Source organism: Crinia signifera, chromosome 7 (assembly GCF_055691185.1).
Source record: "Crinia signifera chromosome 7, ASM5569118v1, whole genome shotgun sequence".
Taxonomy (NCBI): Eukaryota; Metazoa; Chordata; class Amphibia; order Anura; family Myobatrachidae; genus Crinia; species Crinia signifera.
This window is the reverse complement of record NC_139223.1, coordinates 171696696-171718852: the sequence shown is the minus strand read 5'-3', so window position 1 is coordinate 171718852 and position 22157 is coordinate 171696696. Positions and strand designations below refer to the sequence as shown.

At 46.9% G+C, this 22157-nt stretch overlaps 1 protein-coding gene across 1 annotated transcript in view; it reads left to right on the top strand.

The window, feature by feature from the left end:
- Positions 1-22157, top strand: part of LOC146020848 (aldehyde oxidase 1-like) — a 98304-nt gene that overhangs the window by 3522 nt on the left and 72625 nt on the right. The window contains exons 2-3 of the mRNA XM_083154367.1: positions 9743-9800; positions 12593-12689. Coding sequence (XP_083010493.1) covers positions 9743-9800; positions 12593-12689 — 155 coding nt within the window. The remainder of the gene's footprint in view (positions 1-9742; positions 9801-12592; positions 12690-22157) is intronic.

The window sequence follows — 22157 nt, the reverse complement described above, 5'->3', positions numbered from 1 at the left end:
GGTGGGGCTCAGTCCACGACAAAACAAAGCCGCGGTCCAGCGGCACCTGTCGTTGGATAGAGCCCCAACTCCAATTGTATTGGTCAGGATGTTACCATGGCTGGAACGGTATCCGGACAGAGATGGAGCAATATTTTTGCAGTCCGGATTTTCAGAGGGTTTTCAATTACCTGTTTCCGCTCCAATTAGTACGGGTAGTAAGGGAAACTTACGCTCGGCCATGGAACACCCTGACATAATATCACAGAAAGTTGAAGCCGAGGTAAAACTAGGTCGCATGGCAGGCCCGTTTGCAACACCACCAGTTGAGGGACTAATTTTGTCCCCTATTGGGGTGGTTCCCAAAAAAGTTAAGGGAAAGTTCAGGCTGATTCAGCATCTTTCTTGTCCTAGAGGGTCGTCTGTCAATGACGCCATCGATGATGAATTATGCACAGTTAATTATTGTTTATTTGAGGATGCTATAGGCATCATTAAAAAAAATTGGTCCTGGCGCCCTCATGTGCAAATTGGATGTTGAATCAGCTTTTAGACTATTACCTTTGCATAAGAACGCATTTCGGTACATGGGATTTAAATTAAATGGGGGCTTTTACATAGATAAATGTTTGCCCATGGGTTGCTCCATTTCATGCGCTTATTTTGAGCGCTTCAGCACATTTTTGCAGTGGTGCCTGCAGGAAGTGTCGGGAGTTGACAGCATTACTCATTATTTGGACGACTTTCTTTTAGTGGGTCCTCCAAATTCTGACCTGTGCCTTAGTTTACTAGAAGCAGCGCTTGAGTTATTTAGGGATTTCGGGGTTCCCGTGGCAGGGGAAAAAACCGAGGGACCTACTACTGATTTGGTTTACCTCGGAATTGAAATTGATTCCGAGCGAGGTCGGTGTAAACTTCCACTAGATAAAGTACACCGGTTACATGACGAAATAACTTATGCCATCGCGGCTGCTAAGTTAACACTTAGACAGGCTCAATCTTTATTGGGCCTGTTTAATTTCGCATGTAGAGTTATACCCATGGGCAAAATATTTTGTAGAAAGCTGCAGCGAGCGACCGTCGGGATTCGCAAACCCCACCATTTTCTACGTCTATCTTCAGAAATGAAGAGGGATCTGAAAGTGTGGGAAATGTTTTTGGAGAATTTCAACGGCATATGCATATGGCAAGCTCCAGCCGTTGCAAATGCGGAGTTGGAATTATATACGGATGCAGCAGGATCTTCCGGATTCGGCGCATTTTATGCGGGACGTTGGTGCGCAGAGGCTTGGCCCGAATCTTGGGCACGAGACGGCATGACCAAGAATATGCTATTATTGGAAATATTTCCAATAATGGTCGCCTTAGAGCTTTGGGGCGCAGAATTGGGAAACAGGGAGGTTGTCTTTTGGTGTGATAACTTAGGGGTGGTCCAATCCATTACACAACTAAGGTCAACCTCTCTCCCAGTTTTGCGCATTCTAGCACGGATAGTGTTGATGTGCTTGGCGAACAATATTACGTTGCGAGCCAAGCACGTCCCTGGCGTACTTAATGAAGTTGCAGATGCATTGTCCCGTTTCGAATGGGGAAGATTCAGGCAACTTGTGCCGCTAGCCCAGAAGTTTGGTGAACAATGTCCATCTTTTTTATGGCAGGTGCCTCTGGAGGGGTAGAGGAGCTGGCCCTGCGGTCGCTAGCGCCAGCAACAGTTAGAGCTTATCTGGCCTCATGGGAGCGCTGGAGCGAGTTCTTGCTGGAACAGGGTGGCACAGGTAAGAGCTATAAGCGTCTTATTAATGCCTATGTATGGAGCCTGTACACGGAGGGTAAGTCCAGAAGTTTTGTTGGACGCTCTCTGGCAGGCATATCATTCTTTTGCGTCTTGGTGGGAAGAGAGACATCACCAAGTCTTTCTTGCTTTCCAGGATGCTAAAGGGATGGGCCAGAGCCAGGCCGGTTTTGCCCGACAGGCGACGGCCGATTGATGCCAGCCTGTTGCGTCGAATCTCGAGGTCCCTAAGAGTAATTTGCTCAAACGATTACGGGGTTCGACTTTTCAGGCTGGCCTTTGCCATGGCTTTCCATGGGGCGTTCAGAGTAGGCGAGTTGGTGTCCGCAACCAGGGCATCTCCCTCGCCTATGCTGTTCGGCCACGTCGACGGGCACCACGACGGTTTATGGTGCAAGATTCAGCGCTCAAAGACCGACGTAGCGGGCAGGGGGCAGTGGGTCCATTTGGGTCGGAGTGGCGACCGCCGGATTTGTCCGGTGGCGGCGGCTCTGGCTTACGTGGAGTTGCGGCCTCAATTGCCCGGGGCCTGGCTGATGCACATCGACGGGTCCCCACTTACTAACTTCCAGTTCAGGTCGGTTTTCGGGCGCTGTATATTGCATCAGGGTCTTTCTCCAGCCGACTTTGGGACACACTCTTTCCGTATCGGCGCCGCTTCGGCAGCCGCTGCGGCGGGTTGGTCTCAGGTCGACATACGAGCACTCGGAAGATGGCGGTCTGGTGCATTTGAGCGATACATCAGGCCGACATAGTCCAGTGAGCCCATTTGAGGAGTAGCCGCTCGCCCAAACACGCTTTAGTGTTTGAGGGGCCTTGAGGAATTTTTTGTGTTATCACCAGTCTTAAATTAGGCTCTAGCCAACTGGTGGAAGATTTGTGTTTTTTGCCTCAAGTCAAATCGGGCGACCCCCCCCCCCCCCCCCCCAACATAGAATAAGAAACAACAGGAAGAGATTATACATACTTCAAGCGGGTCAAATAATCAATTAGTCTTAAATAGATCACCCAAATCACATTCCTATTAGTATCGACAATTTAATATAGAACTGCAAAAATCACCTTTAAGGGAATCTCCTGGGCCCCCCTTTAAAATTTTGCCAGATGTTTGCCATTATTCAAAATTTCTAACGGTATATATCATTTCAACTTACAGGTCAACGCTTGGACACCAATATGATATGGATGGTGGGGCATTCATTTATTTATTGGTTGTCTTTGTCCCAGGTAACCACGGATACGGAACGTTTCCCTGAGACGCGATTTATCCGTTGGCTGGGGCGTAGAGGTATGAGGTGGTCCGCGTTGAGGGGTCTTTTGGATGAGTCAGTTAGGGCGTTTGGTTACCCACTTTTTGTCATCATCCACTTGGGGGGCAACGACCTCACGCATAATTCCGGTCTCAATATTCGATTTGAGATTAGGAATTTATTGCTGGACCTGATCAGAGAATGGAGATTTTGCCGTTTCTTCTGGTCAGAGATTATACCTAGGAGGGTTTGGAGAGATGCACTCAATCCGGGCGCCATTGATTTGGTACGTAGGCGGATCAATTCCGTAGTCGGCAGGGCTATAGCAACGGAGGGCGGAGTGGTCGTCAGGCACGAGGCCATATCCTTTAGAAACGAGACCCTGTACAGGCCGGATGGGGTGCATCTCTCTTTAGTCGGGATGGATTTGTTTTTCCAGAATTTAATAGACGCATTGAGAAGTTTAGAGGTTTAGCTGAGGGAGTATTAGGAATTAGGTTGGTGGCGGGTCAGTTCAAGATGAACTGATATGGCGGAAAGAACGGTAGTTAAATTAGAGCTGTATTTACACTTAGCTGGTGGTTGATGTCGAGATGTGGGCATCACCGATCCAGGTGGGCCCGCATCTGGACCTTAACGATCATCTACTTCGGATAGCGAAAATTCTTGCGGACATTTGTAGTTGAGGGCAGGTGGCCCAATTTTTTGATGACTCGGGCAGAGTGGTGAGCTCTGCCTTAGTGATATTTGCGAGGTCAGGGGCAGAAGCAGAAGGTCAACCCCCTGACCTTAAGGGCAATTGGCCCCTTTTGAAAAGTCCGCTTCGTAATTGAGCCGTTGTCTTGGACGCCTGGCAGGTGGCCGGTCCTTGGCAATTGAGGGCAGGTGGCCCTTAGATCCGGAGTTTGTTATTTTTATTACTTTGTTATTTTCCAGCAATGTTATTTATCTTGCATGCCGTTCTTTGCCCGCCACCTTAGTTAGAGCAGGGACATAAATTTTAGTTAGATTCAAATAGGCCGCCCCTGCTCAAAATAAATAGGCCGTCCCCTTTAAGCCCATTCAGTTGTACGCGTCTTTATTTATTAGATAAGTGGTGTGAGTGTGGATGAATGCCTATGTCTGTGTGGAGTTTAAGACTGTAGAAGCCAGCTTGTCTGGCTGAAAACAGCATAAACTCACCGGGCTATTGGCACGAATCTTTACTCACACACTGGATCTGGGCTCGGGGGTTCGGCTTGTCTTGATTGACGGGTTGGCTGATTTGAATGACGGTTCAGGATAGGCTGGTTGAGGTCAGAGGTGGAGATTGATGGGGTGATGTTCTTGCTTCCAGAAGATTCTGTCTCTTGCTTCAGGAAACGTTGCCCTCCCGCCCGCCCCAATTATTAGTTAGAATTAGTTTTTGAGAAGTCGTTTGCATTTATTCGTTTAGCTGTTGTCGGCTTATTTTGTATTGGCGGAAAGAACGGTAGTTAAATTAGAGCTGTATTTACACTTAGCTGGTGGTTGATGTCGAGATGTGGGCATCACCGATCCAGGTGGGCCCGCATCTGGACCTTAACGATCATCTACTTCGGATAGCGAAAATTCTTGCGGACATTTGTAGTTGAGGGCAGGTGGCCCAATTTTTTGATGACTCGGGCAGAGTGGTGAGCTCTGCCTTAGTGATATTTGCGAGGTCAGGGGCAGAAGCAGAAGGTCAACCCCCTGACCTTAAGGGCAATTGGCCCCTTTTGAAAAGTCCGCTTCGTAATTGAGCCGTTGTCTTGGACGCCTGGCAGGTGGCCGGTCCTTGGCAATTGAGGGCAGGTGGCCCTTAGATCCGGAGTTTGTTATTTTTATTACTTTGTTATTTTCCAGCAATGTTATTTATCTTGCATGCCGTTCTTTGCCCGCCACCTTAGTTAGAGCAGGGACATAAATTTTAGTTAGATTCAAATAGGCCGCCCCTGCTCAAAATAAATAGGCCGTCCCCTTTAAGCCCATTCAGTTGTACGCGTCTTTATTTATTAGATAAGTGGTGTGAGTGTGGATGAATGCCTATGTCTGTGTGGAGTTTAATAGTTGTATCCGATTGATTATGCAGCCCACACACGCATCGATTTCAGAATGCGTTTTGTACTTTTAAAGTACAAAACGCATCGTGCGTACGATTATCGTGTTGTATTAGCGCGGCGTGTGCGACGCGATGCTGTGCTATGCACGTTCCCGGGGGCCGATTTTAGATGTCCAAAAAAGTATGTGCAGCAGGTACTTTTTTGGACATTATCGCATAGCATCGGGCTCAGCATTATACAGGCATACGAGCCGATGCTATACGATGTTTTTTTTTGGGAAAATAATTACATACAAATTGGTATCAACAACTTTATTGCAGGTTCAAAACATGTGAACTCGAACAAAATAAAGGTCAGAAAAAGCCAGTGAAAAAATGTGCTTAAATCGCACAGCATCGCATCGCAGACAGCAAAATAACCATCACATCGGCTCATGCTTAATTCTGGCAGAAAAATTGTAAAGAACCATTGTACAGCCAAAAACGCATAGCACTGAAATCGGTGCGTGTGTGGGCACCATTAGTTTGTCTGACTGACCTTTGTCTGTTTTCCAGCGTTTGGGAGCACATTTTTGATTGTCGTCTGCTCCCATATATTTCCAAGTGTTTGTTACCACCAGATAGATTGGACATATAAATCTGTGTGTATCCAGCTTTATATTTGGGTGGGGTGTGTTCAAATCTAAATTGCACTGTAAAAATAAAGCAGCCAGTATTTATTTATCCTGCACAGAAACGTATAACGCGCCCAAATCTAATGCTGGGTCAGGGTTGCCGACTTTAAAAAAATCCTCTCCGGGAGAAGCCCGGAGAGGAATCTTGCATTACGCGTTTTGGGGGCGGGGCTGAACTGTGACGTCATTAAGCCCCGCCCCCATTACGGTAAATAGCCTAAATAACTGTTATCCATGGAGGGGGCGGGGCTAAAACGTCACGATTGTGCCGTTTTAGCTCCGCCCCCTCCCCTGAGACCCGCGGATTGCGGCATATAAATGCCGCGATCGGGGGGCTCAGTGGGGGTCCCCCTGATTCCGGGAGGGTTGCCCACCCTTCCGGGGGCCGGGAGGAAGGACCCGATTTTCGGGAGACTCCCGCAAATTCCGGGAGGGTCGGCAACCCTGTGCTGGGTACACAACTACAGATTTACCTGTCAAATCTATCTGGTGTGAACAGAAATATGGCAATGTATGGGAGCAAATGAGACTCAACCATTTGCACCCAAATGCTGGAAATCAAACAGTAGTCATTCAGATAAATTAGTTAAAGTTGTTTGATTTATCAGGTTTAAACCGAACAATCCACTTTTTTTTTTTTCATTGTTTGGGATCAATTGTCCTTTTCTCCCATACATTGGCCCTTATTCTGATTGACGCGGACTTTACCGCATACTTTCGGATCGCGTCTTTACGGCGTCTGCGCATGCGTGGAGAACGCAACGCGCATGTGTCACGCCTTGACTCCGTACCTGTTCGGCCAAATCCCGTCCAAAACTGTTCCCCGCAATCAGTCGGGAAATATGGGCGTATTATGGGCGTCATGCGGAATGACACATGGGCGTAGTTTCAAAGTGGGCAAAACGGGGCGGAAACATGGGCGGACACGGGGGAGTACACTTATGTTGGGGGGCGTACATTCGGATACCACTCCGAATGCACGCGATCAAAAAGGGAAGAAATGTGCGGTGTCCACAAGTGTACTATTGCTTTGCGGACACCACTCGTTCATGCGGTAGGCGAACGTACGCCTAATGACTACAAGCATTAACACCTGAACCCAATAGAATCGACTCCTTTACTCATTACTCACTAATAGGACGCTTGTCAGTGCTTTAATTGAAACCATTGCTGCTTCAAGGAAACCGTACTAATCCCCCACATATGCTGTACTTGTCACACACTTTAAAACTGCTAACAATGGACATGACTGAATATTAATACTAGCAATACAGAAGATATATAATAGTGGGTTGTTTGGCGTAAATACTCCGCTTACGTGCGGTAGCACCGCTTGGCTCCCGGTCGGATGCGGTATTTCCGAGCATACTCTGTAATACTCTGTAATACCGTGCAGAATCTGAGTGTTTCTCCCGCACACGCATGGTTTGTATGTCGTCCGTAAACACGCCCTGTTCTTAAAGAGTGAGTCCGTCCGAATGCGGAGGACACGTGGGCGTTTCTACGGACGATGGCCGCATGCGGCAAAACACCGTGGCGTGCGGACCGCTCCGTAAGAATGCGGGAATATCCGCACCGATCAGAATAAGGGCCATTGCCAGATAGCTCCCGCCAGACAGATTGGACAGATAAATCTTTGTGTGTGTACCCAGCTTAACTCTCTGCAAATATTATACCTGCAGTGTGTAATTCCCTGCCTGCTGAGTGATGCAGTCAGAGTTCCCGGACGGCGGATGTGTGACAGCTGAATTTCAAGCTAGGAACTGCGTTTCTTATAATACAGCAGTAGTCTAATGGTTTTTGAGGGATTTTATATCCGAATTGTTGGGGTACTTAAATAATGCAGCAAAATTCCTCAGATCTTTTTGGAGGATTGACCCCAAAGGTTATGTAATGCATATGCCCCATGGCACGTTAATCGATAGAAAGGTCTTCTTTAGTGTACATAGGTGATTCTGAGTCAGATGCAAACCAGCAGCAGTCGCACCTGTTTGCACATGCTGCTGTGAATCCCCTTCCGGGTGTATATCAGGGTTGCCTATGGTCCCGAAAATCTGGTCCCCCTCCCGGAAAGGTGGGCAACCCTCCAGATTTCTGGACTCCCGCTCCCCCCATGTTCCCTTGGCTACCTCACCCCTGCCCGCACCGTTTAAATAACCGGATTGGGCGATCTCCGACGAGGGGGCAGGGCTAAAGTGTCAGAATCGCTGCATTTTAGCCCCGCCCCCTCGATGGCGATCGGCCATTTTCCCTTGCGGGGCTTAATGACGGTACACAAGCCCCGCCCCCTGAACTCCAGCTAAAAGTCTCCTCTCTGGGCTTCTCCCGGAAAGGAGATTTAAAAGGTCAGCGACCCTGGTGTATATCTGTGCATTCGAATGTGCATGGGGTGTGCGCGAGACTCCTCCAACACTCCCATAAGAAGCAGCATCTCCTTGCGTCTTTGTAGCTAACGCAGTAAGCTCCCAGTCAGCACCCAGGAAAAGTCCCTGACATTTCTGCTACCGTGCGTTCAAATGTGTACTGAGACTCTGTACATAGGTTGCATGCTTGCAGTGACTCAGACGCAAGCATAGAAGAAAACACACTGGGGGAAATTTACTAAGATGTGCATTCTACTTCACAGGTGATGTTGCTACGGGCAACCAATCAAAAACGACTTCTTATTTATTTAGCACCCTTTAGAAGATAGTAGACAGGATCTGATTGGTTGCCCATAGCAACATCACGTGTAGAATACACATCTTAGTAAATTTCCCCCACTGAGTTCTATTTCACATGGGATGTTGCTATGGGGCAACCAATCACACACTATTATCTCCTATAAGGTGCTAAATATAAAAGATGTAGATTTTGATTGGTTGCCCCATAGTAACATCCCATGTGAAGTAGAACTCCCATCTTTCCCCCACTGTGACACACATCAGTCAGAGACCTGTGATATCCAATTTACTGAAATATGGCAGCATGTTGCAAGAAACCTTTTCATGAATGTCGGGGCAAGGCTACAGAATATTAGAGTATTATTTGTGTTCCAGTTTAATAACTATTTGCACACAACATACAATGTAATAATGGCATTATTGTATGTTAAGTGCATATAGATAACTGTTGTATGAAGAGATTGGAACAGGGGGCCTTATTCTGGTTCACTCCTTCTGGCAAATTCCTTCTCAAATGGACAAAACCATGTGCACTGCAGGTGGGGTAGATGTTACTTGTGCAGAGTGGGGTTTTACATCAAAGGGGGAGATTCTCTAAACTAAAAATGCGTTAAAAACCCCGTTATTGGGTTTTTACTGCATTTTGGGATGCTCTAAACATCCCCCGCCGGGTTACCACGTCAGGAGGCATCACCAGCAAAAGCTGGCGATGCCCCATAGAAGCCTAGGAGCTTCTACCGCGCCCCGCACCGACCCCCCCCCCCCCCCTCACCTGTGTCCGGGCAGCACAGAGCTGTGCTGCACCGGACCAGTGACCTCCTCCTCCCTGCACTGTGATCCAACCCCCGCCGCAGCAGCAGCACCAGTGCCGGGTAAGGGGGGAGCTGCCAGGAGTCGCTGACTCACCGCAAAGGACAGCTCTTAACGCAAGAGCTGTCCTTTGCCATAATTATCGCATATGTTGGAGCATATGCCATAATTATGTAGGCGATGGGTGGTGGAACTGGGGTGCGGATGTTAGAACATCCCGCCCAAAGTGAGATCTATATTGCAGTGTAAAAATAAAGCGGTCAGTATTTACCCTGCACAGAAATAACATAACTCACCCAAATCTAACTCTCTCTGCACATTTTACTTCTGCCCCACCTGCAGTGCACATGGTTTTGTCTATCTACGAAGGAATTTGCCAGAAGGAGTGAACTAGAATAACCCCCAGGGTTTTGGATTGGTTCAGATTCACAAAATTTGAGTGGGTTCTGATTTCTGGAGAACCCCACCATATACCTTGTTTAATAACGTATTTTTTTTTCTCCCCACTTCTACAGATAGTGGAAAACAATGCAGATCCCGAAGTTATGCTACTTCCCTACTTGAGAAAGCACTGTATCCTTTTACGCAGTTGGAGCATAAATACAGCTGCCCACAGGCATATACATTTATTTTGTGGCATAATTCTGCAAATCTCTGGTTGTGTCCAAGTTGATGTGAATATCGCCCCCTGTCCAACCAATGTCAGTAGAGCGAAGGGGGGGGGTGGAGGGGGATGAGTAACCTCCCCAGAAGTCTTTGAGACTCTCCAAGATGTTATGCATTTGAATGCTTGACGTCCTAAACCTATCAACCAATCAGACGTGGTTTCTGACAAGTACTGTTTTTATGTATGTGTATGGGCTATTTCACACGCCCCGGCTCCTGCCGGGCGGCGAAAACCTGTACGGCCAGGAAGCCGTGCAGCACACAGTAGTTTATCATGGAGGGGATGGCCACAGCCCTGCAGCCGTCTCTTCCAGTGGCGGGATCCGGCTGCAACCGTGCGGCCGGGCCCTGGCCGTCCCGTGTGAATGGACACAGTAGTGTCCATTCACAACTACTGTGTGCGGCACGGCTCTCTGGCCGTGCGGGATTTCGCCGTCCGGCAGGAGTCGGAGTGTGTGAAACCGGCCTAAGGCTTACAGCTCAGTGTCCTCAGCTGGCTGTTCCCCTTGCACAGGTGTGCCGCCTCGTTCTGTTACCTGAGGCAACAGCCGGAGTAGCACACAGCATTACACAACACGCCAACTGCATGTGTGTTATATATGCTGGGTAATGTGCCTCCTCCATCACTGGAAATCTGGAATTAGGCTAAAAACTCCCAAGGGGAAAACCATCCGTAACAGATCCAAAATGGCCACCCTCTCCTCTAGCATCTTTCACAACTGTCACCTCTGAGGCGGACATTTTAGGAGAGACACCTTGTGTTCAGCCTGGCCCTAAAAACGTCCCTGTGACAGACGACCAGCAGAATTATGTGCGTGCAAATCTATGCATCCCTTACAGAGATTAGCCTATGGGCCAGATGCCCTAAGCTTCAAAAGTGATAAAATGGAGAGTGATAAACAACCAGCCAATCAGCACCTACCTGCCATGTCACAAACTGTGTTTGAAAAATGCCAGGCAGGAGCTGATTGGTTGGTTGTTCATCACTCTTCATTTTATCACTTTTCAAGCTCAGTGCATCTGGCCCTATGGAACCCACAGATACAGCCCTGTTATGCCCAAGCTGTGATGCAACTGTGGGTCCTGGTTCAGACCAAGTTGTAGGGGTAGCCAGCACAGTGCATGGCCGATCTGCACCGTGGGTGGCGCCCTGCGATATGCCTGCAAAATGTTGTGGGCACATTGCTTAAGTCATACCTCCCAACTTCTTAACCCTCTGAAGAGGGACACTCGCGCTGTGTAGCCGCACCATAAAGGGGTGTGACCTATGCAAATGATGGCTCCTTCTGGCCACGCCCCTATTCTTTTGCCCTCTGCGCCACTGAATAGACGCATGTGCACAGCGTTTATTCCCTTCAGACTGGGGGGACTCCCAACTGCCCCCCCCCCACCGCAGGACACTGCCGGCGAGGGGGCGTGTCCGTCACAAAAAAACACGACGGTCCCGCGAAAAACGAGACAGTTGGGAGGTATGCTTAAAAGTGCAGATATGGTGATCTATCCATGAAGCTGTGAAAAGAGTTGAGGAGTTTCCCATGGCAACCAAACAGCTTTGAAGTAACATTTATCAATTCTATATACCTTTATACGTAGCAGCTGACTGGTTGCCATGGGCAACATCTCTACTGATTCCCTTCTCCATTTTTTTTCTCTGCTACATGAATAGTCCCCATAATGTGGCCTTGTCTTTGAATGATGTTGAAGGCTTAAGTACTAAAGGAAAAACGTGGTGCTGCGCTTCAGAGTCATGTGTCAACATTCGGGTCAAAAAATTGTGTAAAACCCCATGTCGACCTACTTGCTGGTGACCCAATGATCCATACCCGTACACTCAGCTACAGAGGCTGACCAGGCCCACTGTATGTCAGGGCCCAGGACGAAAGTCCCTTCAGTACCCTCCTGATGGCTGCCTAATATAGAGGGTTAGGATCACACACCAGTGTTAACTGCAAATCTACAGTGTTCCGGCAACACAGGCCCATTGGGGGTAATTCAGACCTTATCGCTGGGCTCTGAAATCTCGCAGCCCAGTGATCAGGTTTGAATTACCCCCAACGGGCCTGTGGTAAACGCCATCACACCGACCCCATTCCTCCTGCCCATGTGCATTGCTGTGAATGAGATGGCAGCCCTGCACATGAAGGGCTTTGAATCACTTCAAATGGATTTCTCCTCTCGTCGCAGTGCCAGGTAACCCTCTGGACTCAGCACTGCGGTGGCCGTGGGGAGAAGGAGGCCACTGGTCACGTCAGCGTTCCTCCCTTCTAACGGCCGGGGAACGCCTGGGTTTTCCTGGACACTCCTGGAAAATGTGGCGTTACCACACCCAAATGCCCGCAGTTGTCGGGCTGGCCTATCGCAGGCCCCATCGCATGAACGGCTCCTCGCGTATGCGTACAGTTATTCAGCAGGGATGCAATTTCGTATCCCTGAATCAGGCCCTTTGTCATCCTGTGCAGCACCAGGGTCTGCTCCTACTGTATAAACCCTGCGCTATCCTGGATAGAGGGTAGACTGCGGTGGAACACGACATTAGATCTCTGCGCTGTCATGTGATCACCAGCATATTGTCTTCTCCTGCTGCCTGCAGTAATGTATGGGGAATATTCTACAGGTGTGTGATGGGGACTACTTGGTTTTATAGGAAAATCTAGCACATGATCATGGTATGTTATTTTCCTTACTGGTTTCCTCACCAGTGCGCCTAACTGGCACAAAGTATGGCTGCGGCGGAGGGGGCTGCGGGGCCTGCACGGTGATGGTGTCGTCCATTCATCCGATTTCCAAGAAAATCCTGTATCCTTTCACCGTAAGACGGCCAGAGACTCGGGTGGTGCTTGTTATGTGCAGCTCAACATGGCGGTCCACCTATGCCAGGCGCGGCCAAATGATGGCCCTTCAGCTGTTGTGAAACTACAAGTCCCAGCATGCCTTGCCATGGATTTGCTATTAGGGAATGCTACAACTGTGGCAAGGCATGCTGGGATGTGTAGTTTCACAACAGCTGGAGGGCCACAGTTTGGACATGCCTGACCTACGCATTCATGGAGTGATGGCGGTTAATATAGGTGGTTTTGCGCCCAATACGAATGCAGTCTATAGCTCTCAGGAACCTTGGGTGTGCGTGTTCATGTGGTAGCGAATATAGATTGTAAGCTCCACTGGGGCAGGGACTGATGTGACTGTTCAACTATACTCTGTACAGCGCTGCGGTATATGTGTGTGTGCTATATAAATAACTGGGTACTCCCGCAAGACTATAGCGTGATTCCTTCAGCTGATGCCAGTGTGGCTCCTGGCTGGCAAAGCAGGTAAGATCCGCTCTGCATGGCAGCTAGTATCCGGGTCAAATGTGCATCAAAAAAATGTAGGGCACTTATGGGAGCCTGCTCTGGTTCTATGGGCCTCATTCAGACCTGTTTAGCAAGGCTGCAGTTTTTGCAGATGGACAGAACCATGCTGCACTGCAGGTGGGGCAGATGTAACCTGTGCAGAGAGAGTTAGATTTGGGTGGGGTGTGTTTAAACTGAAATCTAAATTACAGTGTACACTCACACTTGCAGTGCAGCATGGTTTTGTCCATCTGCAATAATTGCATCAGGCCCATAGTTCTACTGGGATACGGTCATTGGGTCACCAGCAAGTTGTTAGACAGTCATTAGGTCGACATGCATTTTTAGGTTGACATGGGTTAGGTCGACAGTGAAAAGGTCGACATGGGGTTTTTTAAACCGACAGGTGGTATTTCATGTCCTACCATGATCCACTAGGGCGTAGTGGGAAAATAGAATAGTGTGCCCAAAGCATAGCGAGCGTAGACAGCCATGCGAGGGGACGGGGTGCACTTTAACCTGTGTCTACTGTATGTTGACTGTATCGACATTTGGTTAAAAAAAAAAAAACAGTGAAAAAATCCCATGTCAACCTTTTGACTGTTGACCTAACCCATGTCGACCTTATGACCCTGTCGACCTAAATGCATGTCGACCTAAATGCATGCTGACCTAATAACTTGCTGGTGACCAACTGATCCACATCCGTTCTACTTGGTCATTCAGGCGGAGAACCTTCAATATGATCTCGCATCCACGGAACCTGCGGCTGATGCGGCTCCTCGCTCGTTCTGCTGCACTGATTGGGGAGTTAGTATGTTACACATACCCTACAGCTGCAGGAGAGCATGCTTGTGCCTTTTTGATAAATTGGTGGGTTGTATTCATGAAGGAAAGATGATCATGATGGCAAAATGCGTCATGCCATCCTCTGAGTTGGCGCTTATTTTATTACCTGTCAGCAGTTTGTTAGTAAATGCAGAGGGTTAAATTCCACTGGGGATAAGATTAGCAACTGGGGCATTAGAAAAACAAAACCCTTTCAGTAAATTTGCCTCTCGGACTTGAGGAGTTTACTCATTTGGGCATTCATGAAATGTGATAAAACAGGGTCCGGAATATGCAAGAATCGGGTTTGTGAATCTAGAGGTGCAACATTCCCACTCTGAGTCACTGTGCCATGGGGCAAGTCTATAGATTGTAGCAGTGATTATTTAACCCTTCACAGACATGCAGTAAGCAGCTCCTACATGTATATTGTTATTTAGTAACGGTGATATATATATATATATATATATATATATATGTATGTATGTAGAAATAAGGATGGCACTCAGGAATCTGTACAAAATGTGCTGTATTTGAAGTGCAAAAAGGACCTTTTTATATAATTTGTGATTATCTGAGGGATGTATTAATTGTTAATGGTGATTAAAATATAACCAGAGTGACGATAAGTGAAAAGCGTTGGTTACGTAATAAGTCCGCAACCAACGTACCCTTTATACCTAACTGCGTGCGAACAAAACGTAGCGCAGCGCAGCGTACAGTCTATTGTATGTTATACACCAAGAACCGATACCTTAATAAGAGATCCTTTCGCAGGACTTTGTCTCCAATTGTGCGAATATACCTTAAAGGACAGAGTCCGCAATGTAAGGACAGAGTCCTTAATGTACCTTATCGCTATTATGCGAATAACTAGACACGACCACTGAATAGAAGTAAGGAGGTTAGAACTCCGTAAAAAGATTGTATTAAAGTCCCTAATGGACAAAAGGGGGTTACAGAAATAAGAATAAACAGGTATAACAAGTGATACAATACAATAACAATGAATACTAAACAAACTCTGCTAAGGGGAAAGAATACAAATACAAAACACAATCAGCCAACAATACTTTAAGAATAAATACCGTGAAAATGCAACCGTTTACCGTGGTCATCTAGTATGTGAAAAGCAGTCCGGTCAGAGCTCACTATCGTTCAGGAATGAGCGATAGTCCGGTAGGAAGGTCCAGGGAAAGTAGTTGTGCCGAAGAGACCCTGGCTGCTCTGGGTCGCATATCTTATAGGGTCAGAAGGGGGAGGTCAAAAGGCCATTCTCATTGGCCAGAGATCATATGTCCGGTCCACTGTGATTGGAGGTTAGACGCTGTACCTGGTCTGACCAGGTGCAGGGGAGGGAACTTTAAGAGTCCTTTGTTTGGTGGTTTCGGCGTCAGCAAGGATAAGAACCGGTTTGAGCTAGTTTCCTTTGTTAACTACTTTTAACAGAAACTGTCCCTGGAATATGGATTATATCCATAACTGTCGAGCCGTGTATATTGCGGAATATTCGCAATGACCGGAATACTTCGCACACTGAACTGAACGGAACGGTACTAAACACGATACAGACATATGTATGCAGGGCTAACTAGGCTATGTGTGGCGTTCTAAACCTTTAACTATATTTTACTTGGTGTCAGTATGTATTTATGAATTTATGTGTGATAGTATGGCTACTCTTCTGGTCCACTTTGCCACGCATACTCGGGTATGGAAACTTTATTTGCGCAACTCTGCGAACCAAAATGGCGGCCATACTATCCTAAAATGGCGTGTGTGTAACTCGACTTCCATAGTCCACCCTTTAACAGTAATTATAAAACTGTTACAATACAAAACATTTCACACGATAATACAGAAATTCATAATCCTAACAGAGAAATTGGGATACATGAATTAAACATATAAGGGGAGTAAACCATCTGCTCTCGGCTGATCCAGGATCATGGATAAACGATGGGCCGCATTTATCGAACAACCTACTCAGGGTCACGAAGGATAATGTACAATTTTGGGATAAAAATAAAAACAGGGGTGGTTACAACATATACACGTTCACAAATATGGTTTCTTTAAAGGGAGGTGGTTTCGATTTTAGGGTCATATACCAAACCCTGGTCTTCCTCTGTATCTCTCGTTCTTACACTCATGATTTCGGTACGTTTTGTCTTTCCCCGGGTCACCACCTTTAAACATTTGAACAATAGCACAAAGACTATGATGGCACCACCGATACAGAGGAGGAGTTTTCCTATGCTAGCTATGATCCCCTGCGCCCATTCTCCTAAACCAGAGAACCAGTGCATTGGATTCAACCAGGAGGTCCATTCGCTAACTTTGTTACCTATTTCTGCCAGGCTGATATTATGTTCCCTTCTAAATTCCCATTTAAGCTGAAGAATCTCATCCATCCGGTGATCGATGATTTCTTCTGGGTCTTCAGTATTGTTGGTGATATATGTACAACATTTCACCCCAAACTGTGTAGAAAGGGTGACGCAATATCCTCCTGTCATAGCTGTCAGATAGTTCAACACCATTCGATGTTGGACTAGTTCTCTTTTATACGCTTGCAACTCCTTCCCAGTGTATCTAAAGGTGTCATCATAAATCTCAGTGATGTTATCTACCAAGCTGGCTAATGCTTGTATATATTTAAAATTTATGACTCCTCTGGCGGTATGGGTGATATCTAAAGCAATGAGGAGTTGGATACCGAACGACTCGTGTATCATTTCGGAAGCTAGGGGTTCTTTTCTGATGGTTAAATCCCTTTTATGGATTTGGTCATAATGGGTATGAGTGTAAGGAGGAGAAATACCTCTGTGTATGTTCATCATCTCATCATGTGTGAGGGTCATCACTTCCGGTAACACTCTGCCTAGATAACAAATACCAACGTAGTTCATGGAGAGCCATTTGTACGCCCTTCTACCACAAATATAATAAACATCGTCAGGGAGAAAATAAGGGACAGAGTATTTCATTATCTTGTCACACATTATCCATAAGAACATCCCCGTCCCCTGCTCCCTGACTCGTTCCTCACATGTTTCTGGCTGTAGGGTCATATTACAGTAGCCGGCTGATACTCTGCCGGCCATCATTTTACTTTTCTTCACCGTGTAAACATATTTATAGTGTCTTCCACTGGTTCGGATTTTTAATAATAATTCTTTATCTATGGGCTCTCCATCTGGATGCTGGGAGTAAGTTATTGTCTGGTTTTGCCATGTCACTTCCCAAGTACCAATTGTTCTGGAACTTGAGAAGTTCATACATACCAGGGATTTATCCACTTGGTATGGGTGTAATCTAAGACTAGGGGACCTGGTATACAGGTATCTCTTATCCAATGGCCTCCCCTTCTTTAATACGCTTATCTCTGAAATATTAAGCGGGTATGGGACTAGGCCTACACTACTCCTTTTATGTAACACTTGTGAACACACCCAGCATTCTGTTTGGTTTAAAACCTTACCCACTAATGAGTGATAATCACTCAAGGGATGTCGGCCGGTAGTTGCCTTACTTGTCGACTGACATCGCTGGATGCATTCTTCTTCCATTTTAGGTTGACAATATCTACAGACACAGTACTCACCAGACAATAACTCATCACATAGCCCTTGAACTACGTTTCCCTCATACCTTTTACCTTCTCCTGTCATGGGCAAAGTGTCAAGCTGGTTTAGGGATTCTACCTCACCCATATCTGGGTCCATTATTACACTGTCAGAACTCCGCTCCGATCGCTCTAGAATGTGGCAGCCACCGAGTATCTTTGGGTGAATAAAAGAACACAGAAAGAAAACAAAGACATATATGCATAACTGTGAACCTTTTGCTTGGAGTCCTTCCATCATCTCTACCAGGGGACTTTTATTTTGCTCTGCTCTTAGACCTTTGTTCGCTCAGGTTGCTCGACCTTGGCTGCTTCTCAGTGTTCCCGAAACAATGCTTCTAGCGACACTTCTTCTCTCTCGCTCTCTGCACACTGGGACTCTGGGTTACTGGCTTTCTTGCAGTGGGACGAATGTATCCAAGTCTCTCTCTCTGCGACTTTAATTGATGTAGTGCTGGTCAACAAAACTTGGTACGGTCCTTCCCAACGGTCTATCAAACAACCTGAGCGTAAAAAATTTCGGATCATAACAAAGTCTCCTGGTTTAAGATTATGACAATTCTCGGTAGGCATATCAGGGTTCAGTAACTTCAGCTGCTTTTGTTGCTCCCTTAGCTGTTTGTTTAGCTTTAGGATATACTGTACAGTTAGCTCATTGTTACATTTGAGATCATCCTGTGGGTCTATCATGATGTGTGGCTGCCGACCAAACAATATCTCGAAGGGGGACAAGTTGAGCGGAGTCCTGGGAGTGGTCCTAATGCTATACAGCACAATAGGCAATGCCTCTGGCCATAACAACCCTGTTTCAGCCATAACTTTACCCAATTTGTTCTTAATAGTACCATTCATTCTCTCAACTTTGGCGCTCGCCTGGGGACGATATGGAGTATGAAGTTTACTATTAATCCCCAGGAGTTTACACATGATTTGGAAGACCTCTCCTGTGAAATGAGTGCCTCTGTCACTCTCAATGACCTTTGGGATACCATACCTACAGACAAACTCCTGACATATTTTCTTTGCTGTAAAGGTAGCAGTGTTGGAGGCAGCGGGGAAAGCCTCCACCCAGCTGGAAAACATGTCAACACAAACCAATACATATTTCAAATTTCTACAGGGTGGTAACTGTATGAAGTCGATTTGTATTACCTGGAAAGGGCCTTCTGTAGGAGGGATGTGGGATGGCTCTGTTGGGATGGCTTTTCCAACGTTCTTCCTCAAACAGGTGAGGCATGACATTGCCACTCTACCTGCTTGAGAAGCGAACCCTGGTGCACACCAGTAGGCCTTTACCAGCTTGCACATACCTTCCTTCCCAAGATGTGTCAGCCCATGGGCCGCCTCGGCTAGACTAGGAAGGTATGCTCTGGGGGCCACTGGTTTCCCGTGTCCATCTCTCCAAAGTCCTGTGGACTCTTGGCCACATCCCTTCGACTTCCATACTGCTCTTTCCTGTGGGGAACACAAATTCTGCATGTCTATCAGTTTGGATGTGGATACCATGTTCAGTGTACAAAGGTTGGTGGGATGGGTGAAAATATTTACAGGGCATGCGGCCCTTTTCGCTGCCTCATCAGCGCGGCTGTTACCAAGTGACACCGGGTCCTTCTCTGATGTGTGAGCTTTGCACTTGATAACAGCCACTCTGTCTGGAAGCTGGATAGCTCCCAGAAGTCTCCTAATATATGTCGCATGCGCCACTGGTGTGCCAGCCGCCGTCATGAAATTTCGGAGGCGCCATAGGGCTCCAAAATCATGGACTACTCCGAAAGCATATCTGGAGTCGGTATATATGTTAACTGATTTCCCTTTGGCCAGTTCACATGCTCTGGTCAGTGCCACCAGTTCCGCTACTTGTGCTGAGTGAGGTGGTCCCAAGGGTTCAGCTTCCACAATACCTTCTCCATCTACTACTGCGTAGCCTGTGCAAAGCTCTCCCGTGTCCGTTTGTCTATGACAGCTACCATCTGTGAATAAGGTTATGTCTACCTCACTTAATGGGCTGTCGCTTATGTCAGGACGTGCTGTGAAGGTCTGATTCAGGTAGGTCATGCAGTCATGTTTATCCTCACCCTCACTAAACTCTGCTTTACCATATTCAGCAACATTTCCATCACCCAAAATATAACCAGAGTGACGATAAGTGAAAAGCGTTGGTTACGTAATAAGTCCGCAACCAACGTACCCTTTATACCTAACTGCGTGCGAACAAAACGTAGCGCAGCGCAGCGTACAGTCTATTGTATGTTATACACCAAGAACCGATACCTTAATAAGAGATCCTTTCGCAGGACTTTGTCTCCAATTGTGCGAATATACCTTAAAGGACAGAGTCCGCAATGTAAGGACAGAGTCCTTAATGTACCTTATAGCTATTATGCGAATAACTAGACACGACCACTGAATAGAAGTAAGGAGGTTAGAACTCCGTAAAAAGATTGTATTAAAGTCCCTAATGGACAAAAGGGGGTTACAGAAATAAGAATAAACAGGTATAACAAGTGATACAATACAATAACAATGAATACTAAACAAACTCTGCTAAGGGGAAAGAATACAAATACAAAACACAATCAGCCAACAATACTTTAAGAATAAATACCGTGAAAATGCAACCGTTTACCGTGGTCATCTAGTATGTGAAAAGCAGTCCGGTCAGAGCTCACTATCGTTCAGGAATGAGCGATAGTCCGGTAGGAAGGTCCAGGGAAAGTAGTTGTGCCCTCCAAGGCACATGAGGAAGGAATGTGGCTGGGTTTAGTGTGTTGCATCTTTTGATGGTAATATTTACTGGGGCCATCAGCGCCAGTTCCCACTTAGTGAACCGTGCTGAGGACACATGACGTGTTTGGGCAGAATTTAGGAGGGCAGAGACAGCATGGGGAGCATGAACAGTTAAATCGTGTCCCAACACTACGTCCTCACTCTTACTTACTAGTTGTGCTATTGCAGCCACACTTCGTAAGCAAGTTGGGAGTGAGCGTGCTACTGTGTCCAGCTGGCCACTGTAGTACGCTATTGGTCGGTTGGCATCACCATGCTTTTGTACAAGTACTCCTGCCGCACACCCACCTGATTCAGTTCCGTACAGTTCAAAGGGTTTCCCATAATCTGGCATTCCCAGTGCTGGGGCCTTTGTTAGGCTCACCTTTAGTTCCTCAAAAGCCAGCTCAGATTCCTCAGTATGAGAGACCCGATCTGGCTTAGTTGAGGAAACCATCTCTTGTAGTGGTAATGCCAGAATAGAGAAACCTGGGATCCAATTGCGACAGTATCCACACATGCCTAGGAACGTACGGATCTGATGCTGGGTCTGTGGCAGTACCATATTCTGAATCGCTTGGATTCTGTCGTCGGTGAGGTGTCTCAGCCCTTGGGTAAGGCAGTGGCCCAGATACTTAACTCTGGTCTGGCATAATTGCAGCTTATCCTTAGATACTTTATGTCCTGTCTCTGAGAGATGCATCAGCAGCTGTCTAGTGTCATCCACTGATGACTCCAGTGACTCAGAACACAACAATAAGTCATCAACATATTGTATCAGTATCGAACCACTCATGGGTTGAAAGGATTGTAAACAATCATGCAAGGCCTGGGAGAAGATGCTGGGGCTGTCTATGAATCCTTGGGGGAGTCGTGTCCAGGTATACTGTACTCCTCTGTAAGTAAAGGCGAACAGATACTGGCTGTCAGGATGCAAAGGGACGGAGAAGAATGCTGAACACAAATCAATGACTGTGAAATGAGTACAATGAGGTGGGATTTGCATTAGGATGACAGCTGGGTTTGGCACTACGGGGAATTGGCTCTCAACTACCTTGTTTACCCCTCTTAAATCCTGCACTAGTCTGTAGCCCCTCCCCCCGCTCTTTTTCACAGGAAAGATGGGACTATTGGCCGTGCTGGAAGTTCTAACTAGGATTTCCTGTTGGAGCAATCGTTGGATCACTGGAAATATTCCTAGCTCAACTTCAGGTTTTAAAGGGTATTGCGGTATTTTTGGGGCTATCCTGCCTTCTTTTAAGCGGATTTCTACTGGAGCTACATTTGCCATCAGCCCAGCATCCTGTCCATCTTTAGTCCAAAGGGAACTCGGTATTTGTGCTGTAATTTCAGCTACCCTAGATGGATTTGATTCTACAACAGTGGAACACAACATTAGCCTCTGAGGACTATCCAGCATATCTTGCACTTCTTGTGTAAGATTTCTAGGAGTGTCCAGAAATACCCCATCGGGGGTGCAATAGATGACACATCCCATTTTGCATAGTAAATCTCTACCCAGGAGGTTAGTCGGGGCCGCTGCAGCCAACAGAAAAGAGTGTTTGGTATGCAGAGGCCCGATTGTAACCTCCGCTGGTTTTGTCAGTGGGTAATGTTGTATTTTTCCTGTTACCCCAATTGCCGCTACTGATTGGTTAGTGAAACCCAAGTGAAGAGGAGTGTTGAGAACAGATCTGGCCGCCCCTGTAT